Source organism: Barbus barbus, assembly GCF_936440315.1.
Source record: "Barbus barbus genome assembly, chromosome: 11".
Lineage (NCBI taxonomy): Eukaryota > Metazoa > Chordata > Actinopteri > Cypriniformes > Cyprinidae > Barbus > Barbus barbus.
In genome coordinates, this window is record NC_136739.1 from 10510104 (window position 1) to 10522703 (window position 12600).

The 12600-nt window shown below is 36.3% G+C and overlaps 1 protein-coding gene across 2 annotated transcripts in view; it reads right to left on the reverse strand.

Moving 5' to 3' along the window:
• Positions 1 to 2232: 2232 nt before the first annotated feature.
• Positions 2233 to 12600, reverse strand: part of LOC306877246 (pre-mRNA-processing factor 40 homolog A-like) — a 34731-nt gene continuing 24363 nt past the window's right edge. Inside the window, exons 15-26 of one of the 2 annotated variants that reach the window (XM_079428888.1) lie at positions 10667 to 10817; positions 10403 to 10536; positions 9637 to 9751; positions 9173 to 9264; positions 8976 to 9092; positions 7408 to 7545; positions 7189 to 7284; positions 5339 to 5425; positions 4370 to 4463; positions 4196 to 4257; positions 3075 to 3212; positions 2233 to 2994 (exon numbers count right to left, since the gene is read on the reverse strand). In XM_079428888.1, coding sequence (XP_079285014.1) covers positions 2905 to 2994; positions 3075 to 3212; positions 4196 to 4257; positions 4370 to 4463; positions 5339 to 5425; positions 7189 to 7284; positions 7408 to 7545; positions 8976 to 9092; positions 9173 to 9264; positions 9637 to 9751; positions 10403 to 10536; positions 10667 to 10817 — 1314 coding nt within the window. In that variant the 3' untranslated portion in view covers positions 2233 to 2904. The remainder of the gene's footprint in view (positions 2995 to 3074; positions 3213 to 4195; positions 4258 to 4369; positions 4464 to 5338; positions 5426 to 7188; positions 7285 to 7407; positions 7546 to 8975; positions 9093 to 9172; positions 9265 to 9636; positions 9752 to 10402; positions 10537 to 10666; positions 10818 to 12600) is intronic. The other variant, XM_079428887.1, reaches the window with a different exon arrangement.

Sequence of the window (12600 nt, forward strand, 5' to 3'; positions counted from 1 at the left end):
AAATGTGAGTATTATCGATCAAAAACACGGGTACATCTGTTAAAATCGCATTTCTTGAGCTACTGTATAGTAAACTGTTGATTTGCTGAAGGTGTAGATGCTAGACAGTGACGTTACAGTATATTTGTAGAGCTCCAGTAAACACGCACGTCTCCAAAGCGCATTTACATAAACCTTATACATATTAAAGACCATTAAATGTCTATTTAATAAGAGACAGGAACATATTCTACAAGAATATTCAAAGGCTCACAGTGAGCTGAAAACCTTTCAGTTACTGAAATGAATAACAAATTATTTTAAATCTTAAGGTTTAGTTTATTTTAATTATTGTCATTTCAAACGAAGCTGTTACAGCGCTTTTCTGATTCTTGATTTCTGTGCATTTGATGCAGAGCTTTTGTGGTGGAGCAGGTGACCGCGGTATTTGTGGGAAAAAAAGGATAACAAAAATATAAAGTCTGACTGCCGCAGTGAGGGACGTGATGGACAGCAGAGACAGGTGAAGGTGGACACGGTGGTCTTCATCAGAATACAGCTGCAGAACTGGCTCAGCTGTGTTGAGATGCAGTAGGATGTGGGGTCACTGCCTGTAAATACATGATTGTTAGAACAATGTTGTTTGAATAAAGCTTTTTCATGTGTTGTTGACTTGTTTATTTATTGTCATGGTTACTTTTATTTACATTTTACTCATTTGTTCATGTTTCCTGTTGTCAGTAAATAAAATATAATTGTTTCATTATCATATGCATTAATTCATGACTTGACTGAAAATTGAGATGTATTCACCTTGGCTGCTTTTGTCTAGTGTACAGTCATGCATAGCTATGGCATATGAAAAAGCAAATTACATTTTGCTTGTTTCACTAAAAAATATAATGAATTATTGGTCAGCATTTATCATTATTATTGTTCATAAGTGTTGGGCAACCAATGCATTCTGAAGGAATCTTAATTTCTAAGTAGTAATACTTACATTTTTCGAGTAAAATCAACAATCCTCTCCAAAGGTAAGATCTTTGAGCAGCTGATTGACACAGAAATTACAAACATGGAGGAAAACATACTAGGTAGGGTTGTGGATTTATTGATGCTTTGAGATGTTTGTGCGCCTGTCGCTCTTATTTTATTTTTATTATTATTTATTATTACTGCAGAATATACAAGCTCAGGGAAAGATGGTTGTAGCTCTTGATGCCACCTACTGGTGGTTTTAATTGAACATTTACAGATTTTTTAAAAATCTTTTAAATTTCAAATATCCGTATTCAACATGTTATGTATCAAAACATTATTTATTCAATCATAACTACAGATTAAAGCATTCCATGTCCCTCAGAGCTGCATTAAACAGTGGGTAAATATATCTATTCCACTTCAGATGCAGCTTTTTCCTCTGCAATGCAAAGATGAATTCCATTGAACTGATTTCATTTGTTTGGCAACAGCCCAAATGTCTTATTGTACGAACTGACTGATACAATTTAACTAAAATTAAGTTTGAAAATGATGACAATTCATATATAAAAAAATAGTAAATATTAGCATTTTATTTTTAAGTTTACTATAAAATAATTGTATTTGTATTTATTACTCCTTTTAATTTAAAATATAGTCGTATAATCACATTTTATTTAAAAATAAAAATCTAACTAATTAAAATGCGAAATGCTCACAAAATCTACTACATATACTCTATAAACACTATACTATGTATATATACAAATTTACTTGTCCATGGACAACCACACGAAAATGCTTAATGTCAAGCCCTATTCACCATTGTAACCGTTGTTTCCATAACCCAAAAATACCATGTTATTTTCACTTTGTGTCATTTTGTATACATGTTTAAATGACTGTGGTGGCTCAATACCAACTTAATTGTATTAACAAAAACTAGTTTGGGACTGCTATTTAATAGCCTTGCCTTATAGGCTGTTTATACAGTACAGTCTTAAGTTTTGTCAGCTGAGAATTTATCTTGGCATTGTACAATATTTTTGCAGCACTAAAGTAGCCTAGGTATTACTCAAACTCTTCTTCTATTGTTTTCGGCAGGCTATAAGCCACCATCTCTTGCTTGACTAGCATTCTGCACGTGCACAATTGAACACAAAGTCGTCACCAGCTTTTGCGTAGTTTTATAGTCGCAAATCACACCTGCATACAGATGTGCACAGGGAGACAGGTCTGCATTTATATTATACGCTTACACCCTTAACACATGCGATTATAAGCTTTGAATTTATTTAAATTAAAAATGATTGAATACAATCAATATATTGTTTCTTCACTCGCATTGGCAGATATTTTAGTCAGAAATTGTCAGCTGACTTCTAATACCTCAGTGGCAGTTTCATGATGATCTGAAGTTACAAAAGAAAACATGATTAACAAAAAGATCACAGTAGATGAAATTGAGCAGGTTTGGATCTCGTGAGAACAGAGCAACAAAAAAAAGCATTATTTTATAGTTTATTTGTCAAAATTCAAGTTGAAAACAATGCTGCAGACATTTTTCATACCGATAACATTGTTTTCCAAAAATGGCTTTTACAGACAATCTTACAGATTAATCTGATGTTGAATAATAGTTTTTATGCAGGCCTGTTCATTTTGTTCCATTTTATCAGTGATGTTTAAAACTATTGGCAATAACAAATATACAACTAACTAAAAAAGGGTTCTGCAGTTAAAGGCAACATAACACTTGCAACCTCTGAAAATAATCTTACAAAATCCACATGCCCCAGATCAAGAGTGCTGATGTTCAGACAATACTGTCTCTCAGAGAGACTACATGACAGTCAATGGATTCACAGCCAAATAGCCAACACTCGGATGCTCATCAATATTCTGTCAGCACAGAGAGAGACGGACAGACTGACAGAGAGCGATTTATGGTGCGTCCAGCTGCTCCAGGAGAGTGCGCCTCCTCTTTTCCAGTTCTCCTTCACTGAGCTCACTTCCAGACGTATCCCATCCACCCTGAGAGACAGAGAGATTCAGATCACATCTGGCTGGGAGTAAATGAGACTACAGACGCGGTCTCAGATCTGATCGCTTACCTCTTCTTTTGTACTCTTTCTTTTGGGGGATTTCTGTTTGGATTCTCCACGTAACTTCCCTCTGGATTTGTCGTTCTCTTTATCCTTCTCTTTCTCTCGTCCTTTTCGCTCTTTCTCTCCTTCAGACTCAGGGGAGGCCTGCAAAAAAACAAAAAACAAAACATGATATTCTCCATATTGCTCATTATCCTATAATAGCCATTTAGAGTTATACACTTTATTTAATGAATGCGAGTAAACATGTAGCATCATAGAACTGAACATAATCTGACGAATAGACTACGGTTCTGGGTATTTAATAAACACATTTGTTAATCAATATATGATGGAGAAAGCCCTTCTTTAACGGGTAATTCAACTAAGGTCATTTGAGATCTTTACAAGGCAGAATTTAATTATTCCAATTGAACAAATATAAAAAATCTCATTACTAGGGATTTTAATTTTCTGTAAAGCTGCTTTGCAACGATTTGTATCGTGAAAAGCACTATACAAATAAACTTGAATTGAATACAACTCCAACTTAAAATGATCATTATTCAAACACTAGCATAATCAGTATGTCCTAATTATATGCATACTAAAAGCCGATCCAATGGGTAGAAATCAAGTTGCTTCAGTCCAGCAAGTATTCATCTTGAAATACTACTAAAAATAAAAAAGCTATTCTTACATTTACTTTAGAAAAAAAGATAAAGATTTCACAGCAAGAACTAAGTACTAAGATTCTCTATTCAAACTATTTTATCTATTTGTTTTCTTTTTTTATTTATAAAAAAAAAACACTTGACACTCCACTTACAACTCTCTATTCTAACCACTTGTTTTCTTTTTATTTATTAAAAAATGACTCTCACTAGCACTTTTTTTTTTTTAACTATTTTTATTTTTAAAAAGACCCTCTAAGACTAGTGTTTTTTTGTTGTTGTTTTTTCCTATTCTATCTACTTGTTTTCTTTTTATTTATTTTATAAAAAAAAGAGAAAACCTTGCATACTGCATTAGGCTAACTGAGACTTGTCATAGCACTTGCATATTATTGCAGGTTATTTAGTAAGTCAGATTCCTCATCAACTGCTCAAGGAAAAAGTATTAGAGAGGTCGAGTCGTTCGCTACTCACTGATTTGTGTCGTCTTTTCTTTCCCTTCTTCTTGTGTTTCTTAGATTTCTTGTAACTTCTCTCTGTAAAGATCAAGATCAGATGATCATTGAGAGACTGCTGTTAAACGGTCATGATGTATTCAGTATTGATGTGTTGTGCAGGACACTGATATCGATCCTAAACGTCACTGACCAGATTCCCCAGAGGAAGAGTGCTCGGATAGAGATTTAGAAGCTGAACGTTTCTTCTTCTTCGAGTGATACTCATCATCCTCTGACTCTGAGCCCTTCCGTGAACAAACACACAGGACACAGTTTAGGAGGATGAGTTGAGAGTGACTCGAGTAAATGCATACCTCAAATCTCCAGACCGAATCATAATACAAATAATACTCATTATTAAGCCTACTTTTCAAAGTCTTCTACAAAATGTATTGGAATTAGAATATGAAATCTATTCAGAAAGAAAAGTCTATAAAACAAACCTCACATTTTAACTTTAAACGATTTTCCTTGAAGGAAAGATTCAAAATTATGGTGTTTTATATATAATTGGTCTGACTTGGATAAAGAACAAAACTTGCACAAAAATGAGATGGATGATGAAACACTGTCTTCCGTAGAAGAACATTTTTTTAACTGACAGTTCCGAAACATAGCTGTTGATCTAAATTGAATCAACACTGAACTGAGTCTAGCTGAATAACGACACTGTTGCTTTCTATAGAGATGCTAAAAGCTTAATTGAATGTTTCATAATTGATGAACTTTACACAATTTAATTGAACAGCTATTGAACTGAATCAACACTGAACTGCCTGCAGCTGAATAATGACTTGTTAGAGCTGCTTTCCAGCATTATTTGGATTTGTCTCGTATGTAATGAAGTTTGCATCATTTATTATTTTATTCTCCAGTTTATTACTGTGAAGCTGCTTTGAAAAATGCTAAGTCCTTCTCTGACAGTAGGTGAAGCAGTAGTTATGAGGAAGAAAAGAAAACGCCATTGAAACTTTTCTGAAGACAGTCGGTTCGGTTCTCTTCATTGATACATTCATATAAAGTCAAACACATAGCATTTTAATGTCAGAATTGCAAATTTTGCCAAGAGCAGATGAGTTTGCAGGTATGAAGTGAGATGGGAAATAGAGGAAGTACTCACTGATCGAGATCGGGAACGTTTTCTGTGGTGTTTCTTGGATTTCTTCGAGTGTTTTTTAGTCTTTGAATGATGATGTTGACACTCATGCTGTAGAAAGAGATCACAGACATGACCACTGCATTACTGAATACCTGATTCTGATCAGCTGAAAGGCTTTCCAAGTTTAATTTACTTTTAAAAGAGTTTAGATACAAAACTTTTGCACGTCACAAGATAAACTGTGGTAAATGTGGTATAAAAAGGAAAAATTCTAGAATGTAGAATTACTGAACATGAATACACACCCAGCCCTGAGTCAATTCTTTTAAACAAGGTTCCTACACATTTTTCATTTCAAAATTCCATACTTTTCCAGACTCAATTTTGCAAACCTCTTGGTAGATTTTCAGACCATATTTAAAGGGATACTCCACCCCAAAATGAAAATTGTGTCATTAAATCACTTACCCCCATGTTGTTCCAAACCCGTAAAAGCTTTATTCATCTTCGGAACACAATTGAAGATATGTTGGATGAAATCCGGGAGGCTTGGGACTGTCCCATTGACTGCATAGTAAATTGCACTGTCAAGGTCCATAAAAGTATAAAAAGCATCATCAGAATAGTCCATCTACCATCAGTGGTTCAATCAGAATTTAATGAAGCGACGAGAACACTTTTTCTGCGCAAAGAAAACAAAACAATGAATTTATTCAACAATTTGTGTCCTCTGGTTCAGCGTAGCGCCATTTTGGAGAATATCCGCTGGACACAAGCAGCTTACGCTCTTGTGTGTCAGCCGCATAACGGAGAAGCAGTTTTCATTCAAATCAAAGCGTAAACAAACATAGAAGACATATCTGTGCAGTGCGGCTGACACACAAGAGCGTACGCTGCTTGTGTCCAGCGGATATTCTCCAAAATGGCGCTATGCTGAACCAGAGACGACGAATTGTTGAAAAGACAATTTTTCAAAAGACAATGCTTTCTTTGCGCAGAAAAAGTGTTCTCGTCGCTTCATTAAATTCAGATTGAACCACTGATGGCAGATGGACTATTCTGACGATGCTTTTCAAACTTTTCTGGACCTTGACAGTGCAATGGGACAGTCACGAGCCTCCCGGTTTTCATCCAAAATATCTTAAATTGTGTTCCAAAGACGAATGAAGCTTTTACGGGTTTGGAACGACATGGAGGTAAGTGATTAATGACAAAATTTTCATTTTGGGGTGGAGTATCCCTTTAACATAAATGGTTCATACAGCATTATTTTCAGCTTTATATTTGGTATATAGTACAGTTATCTGTAAATATATTTTATTTTCTCAGGGTTTTTCATTGATTTTCTTAAAATAGTCCCTAAAATAAAAAATGAATAAAAAAATACAGACTTTTACATGCACACAAGAAATGTTTTTTGTGTCCTCAAGAAACTATTCACATGTGCATGGGAATGTTTTGCATGCTAACGCATTACAATTTCTAGTTTTATATAAGCTATTTCGTTTGTGCATCACTGCCATCTTACTATGAATAAAACCATAGCATGGATGCACATGAATGAACAGAGATCTACCTGCTCAAAATGTTGCTTTTCTTTATGGTAGTACCCCTAATATCAAGGCCTAATGTCCAATTTAACACATCCTCACATACTCTGCTTTCTTTTTTCCATAATTTTCTAGACCCCGTAGGAACCCTGTTTAAATATGAATCAGGACTACGTTTCCTAAAAGCATCGTAAGCCCAAGTTGATAGTAGCTCCAATGGTTTCAATGGGTCTACGTGTATTTAAGCTTATGATGCTTTTGGGAAACGCAGCACTGGTTGCTTTAAAACGTCTTGCAAAAATGTTTAGAATTCTATCATACCTCTAGCACATGCATGAAGTCTTTGAATATCCTCTTCCTCTCTGACTCCAGCGTGATGTCCTCAAACGCAGGCTCTTTTAGAAACCGCTCTCGTACCTGAGTCAGCATCAACACACATCATTCACACAAGATCAGTGGAGGAAGATAACATGTCATAAGGACCCACTCTAGTTAATAGATTATGTAATCATTGATATTTATTGTAGTAACATGACATACTCCCTCCCATGTGGCCTCAGGCTCTAGAGGAGGCGTGGCCTGTTTTAGCATGCTTTTAAACGCCGCCTCCTTCCTCTTCATCTTCCTGGCCTCCTCCTTCTCTCTCTCCCTCTCACGTGCTTCAGCTTTCTCCAGCAACTAAAAACACAGAACCAGCACAAAGACATCAAACAAGTCATTAATCAGTAAATGCAAACTAACACTCTTGTGCTCTGCTCCAAACTCTAGTGAGCTGCCTATCATTTCTAAATTCCACAAAAATAAAGACAGAATTTAAGCTGAAATGTCATAAGCAAATTATTTGAATGGTTATACAAAAGTAGCAACTCACACGGACAAACTGTACGCAAGTGCATTAGACAATGGAACTAAAAAAGCCATGCCAAACAGGTCCTGCAAAAATAAAATCAGCTTAACAGAACCAGACCAAAATTCACTACCCAATCACTGTTGACAACTGAGGATTTACTGATATAAATAGTTTGAACTAGTTTTCCTTTTGTATTTCATCCTCTAATTTACTTGACTAATTTGAATTCTTCTTCTCCTTTGTTTTTGACTTTCAGTTTTATAATCCGAGGTATGTTTTACATGACGTTTAACATTTATGATATGTGAACAGATATAGCCATCCATTGAACCATATCTTTAAGCTAAATGTATACGTGCACTAATATGTGCACATAACCTGCACTACTGGTCAAAAGCTCATTAAGAATAGAAATATGTTTTTTAATGTGTTTGAAATAAGTATCCATGAGAATATATTTAAATGTAGATTTTTCATGTCGTGATAAAGCTGAACTTTCATCATCATTACTCCAGTCATAAGTGTCAAACTTCAGAAACCATTCTAATATGCTGATCTAGTTCTCAATTGTTGTCAATTATTATTGGTGCTCAATTGTTAATAATGGTGCTATGAATCCGGAAACCATTTTTCAGTGTTCTTTAATTCTTTAGTCACTTTCTATCAACTTTCTGCATACTTGCCGAATAAACGTGTTTTTTAATCTAACCCCAAACTTGTTTCCCCCCCTAAGAGTAGTGCATTGGTATGTTAAGCTTGCTTTTTCAACATTTAAATATACCAGTTTTTATGATTTTCTCTTCCATATTCTCCCTTTTTATCTGCTATAATAACGTTTCTTTGTTATTGACGTTTGTTCTTCCACCAACCAACAAGTTTCCTGCCTTAAAATACTGTAACTCACTAACTACTAAACTAATTACAGCATAACACTCATCTACTTCCCTTCTCTTGTCCTTAGGTTACCAAGTACTCAATCCCAGGGTTAATTAAGGCAACCCTTTTATCTATTATGTGCAAATAAACCTTTTTGCAGCCACTGTAAATTCAAAGTAGCCCAAAATAATAATGCTACCTGTGACCATGAAAACCACAATTCTAGCTGCCGCAAACACTATCCGCATTTTGGGATTGCCTTTTCTGTAAAGTCTATATGCAATACCATTACTTTGGCACAGCCTTCGTGTCAGATGAAAAGCACAAGTTTTTGCCTTTAATTTGAATAAGAGTATAAATAACAGCAGGGCAGTCTGCTTACACTATTGAAGGCCAGTTTGATGTTTCCTGCATCCAGCGTGGTGGCGCGTTTATCTGAGCTGATCACTGAGCCAAACTCCTCAAAGCCCGTGTTGATCTCCACCAGGAAGCTCTTATCCTGCACAAACACACACATTTCATCAAGGGTAACAGCACTGATCTGAAGTGAAGCACTGACCGTCACAGTCTCTCACTCACCTTCAGGATGTCTTTAATGATTCTCTTCTCATCATGATAACGAGCTTTCAGATCCTCCACGTAAAACTTGAATAAGTCCAGAGGGGTGGAGCCTGAAAAAATATCCAAAGCGCAACATGACTGAGAAATGTTTTTTTCCAAAAAGCAAATATCTAAAAGCAATTCAGCATAATTATGATATACAATAAACAACTATTCTGCTAAGTAATGTAGACTTAATCATAGGATTTTAATTTTATTAATTCAAATTGAATTTCATTTTAGATGGCCCAAAATAATATTCTCTCAGTTTTTTAAGTGCTGACGTATCAAAGTCATGTGGAGTTCACAGACTGTACTGGTGAAATGGAGACAGAGAGAAATGAGGGCAGGACCCTTTTACATGTATTATTCATCAGCATCAAAGCCTGCCACGCTCTGAGTGTTTGTGTGGGAGAGAGAGAGCGAGCGAGAGAGAGAGAGACCTGGCTGGCCCAGCATGTTGTTGAAGCGGATATCAGCGCTGACGGTTGGGTACATCTCCATCCAGGCAGACATGGAGTGCAGCTGCCCGTGATCGTGAAGCTCATCCAGGAATTTCTGAAAAAAACAATACTTTACAAACATGCCAATGCTCTTGTCCTTTACTCCTCTGTCAGTTTGGTTTAGCCGTTCTTATTTTCTAAGAGAGCAAAGCATGAATATTGATAATGTTTTTAGCAAGCCACTGGTTATAAAAAAGAACATTTATGCTTAGTTTGCTTTGGTAAGCAACTTTAGTGTTTCAGAAATTGCATACAAGCAATCTAATATTTGTAATTTAATCCAAAGCAGTATGCAATGGTGTCAGTAGACAATAACATGGGAAATTTAAATAGTAACTTTCCAAATGTGTAGTTGACAATTCAGCATCAGTTGTTGTATGCAGTTTGAAGCCATATTATTGATACATTGCCAATTATCAATAATTCTCAATAAATTGCTTTAAACATGCCAATGATGCTTTATTTACTTATTTAATTATTAATTTATTTTAATGATGCTTTAGCATTCTGGCTTCCTCTCTGCACTGATCTGCAGTACCCTAAACTCGGTCAAACAGATCATCTGTCATCATAGACATCAGCTGATATTCCAGCATCAAGTTCCAATTAATCAAGGTGAGAGCTTTTCATATCAGAAAGCTGGACACGTGATGCAGCGGACAAACCAGGACAGAGTCGCACGTGTGTGTGTGTGTGTGTGTGTCACCTGGAAAGCCTCTCGGTTCTTGCGCTGTCTGCGTCTCTCTCGCAGCAGTGTTTTCTGTTTCTCTTCCTCCTCCTCTTTCTCAAGAGCACGGATGTGTTCCTCGAAACAGATCAGAGCATCTTCCTTGTCCATGTCTAACGCACACACACAGACACAAAGGAAGATAAAAGCTTCCTCTATATCAAACACATTCGCTCTCATTATGCAGGTTAAAAGCATCATCATGTGGAGGTGGCAGCACAGTGTGTGTGTGTGTGTTCATACTCTGTAGCTCCTCATCTTCAGCAAAGGTGGGGTTATCCAGTAGGTACTGCTGTGCCTCAGACCACGTAGTTCTGTACGTCACATTTGCCATATTGTCCAAAATGTTCTTCAGAGCTTCCCAGTTCCTCTTCCTCAGCTGCTTGGCTTGTTCCTGATAAAAAGCATTGAGTTACAGTCATGTAAAATTAGACTGCAGACAGGACAATAACTCATTTATATATATATATATATATATATATATATATATATATATATATATATATATATATATATATATATATATATATATATATATATATTAGGGATGCACGATATTGGAATTCTGTCGATATTCGATATGCCGATATTTTTCAACTCATTTTGGTCGATATCGATACCGATATATTTCCTTTTGTTTGGAAACAACACCAAGTCTCTCCTGTGCAGAAATTATAAGCAAAATATTATTAATTTTGGTTAGTTTTTAACAAGAACTTATTTATTAGAATTAAATAAAAAAATAATAAAGGTTTTTTAACAGTACATTGAAGCTTTGAAAATAAATATAAATCAACTATCAATCGCAGCATTTTTTCCCCCAGAAAGATGCAGTGTTAACCCTAATATTTTATTTTAAGATTTAACATTTGTAGATGGTCTAAAACAAAAGAGTTGTAAAAATTCTGAAAATCTTTTAGAGCTCATGATTTGTTTAAAAAATAAAACGTTACACATTAATGAATAAATCAGTATATATAAAATTATTTAATTTAAAGTCATGTTTGTGATTTTTTTTTTTTTTTCATGTAAGCTATAGCTTCTGACCATTAAATCAAAACATACTTATTTTATTACATCAATTACTGCTTTATTTAATCAGAAACAGTCTAAATGTTATTTGTGTAGGCTATTTTACTTTTAATTTAATTAGAAGTAGGCCAACTGCGCCCCTACTATTAAAACTACTTACCGAACGGGCATTAGGACCTGGGGGAGGCTGTCACTGCTTGTGCTATAACTGTTTACTCTATCCCACACCGAACGCGTCATTCTGTACATGCCTTCACACATTAAATGCAGCGATCCAAAACAGTCAATCTATTCATCATTCAGACAAAACTTTGCTTCAAGAATGAATGAATGAATGAATGAATGATGCATTTATATAGCGCTTTATTGTGTATAGCTGTACACCCAAAGCGCTTTACAATCATGTGGGGGTGGTCTCTCCTCAACCACCACCAGTGTGCAGCATCCACTTGGATGATGCGACGGCAGCCACAGCACAACGGCGCCAGTGCGCTCACCACACACCAGCTACAGGTGGAGAGGAGAGAGAGTCATTGAGCCAATCAAGTGTATGGGGATTATTAGGAGGCCATGATAGACAAGGGCCAGTAGAGGGAATTTGGCCAGGACACCGGGGTTACACCCCTACTCTTTACGAGAAGTGCCATGGGATTTTTAATGACCACAGAGAGTCAGGACCTCGGTTTAACGTCTCATCCGAAAGATGGTGCTTTTTGACAGTATAGTGTCCCCGTCACTATACCAGGGCGTTAGGACCCACACAGACCACAGGGTGAGCACCCCCTGCTGGCCTCACTAACACCTCTTCCAACAGCAACCTAGTTTTCACCGGAGGTCTCCCATCCAGGTACTGACCAGGCTCAACCCTGCTTAGCTTCAGTGGGCAACCGGTCTTGGGCTGCAGGGTGATATGGCTGTGGCTAATCACCCTGCATGTGTACAATGAGCCACATTGCTGACGTGATCTAATCGCTAGCACACCCTGAGCACATGCGAGTTAACCCCTTCCCCTTATCGGCAAGACATATCGGCATAATTTTGCATGTCAGGCCGATGCCGATATTTACATTTAAAGTCATTATCGGCCGATTTCGATATCAGTCCGATAATATCGTGCATCCCTTATATATATATATATATATATA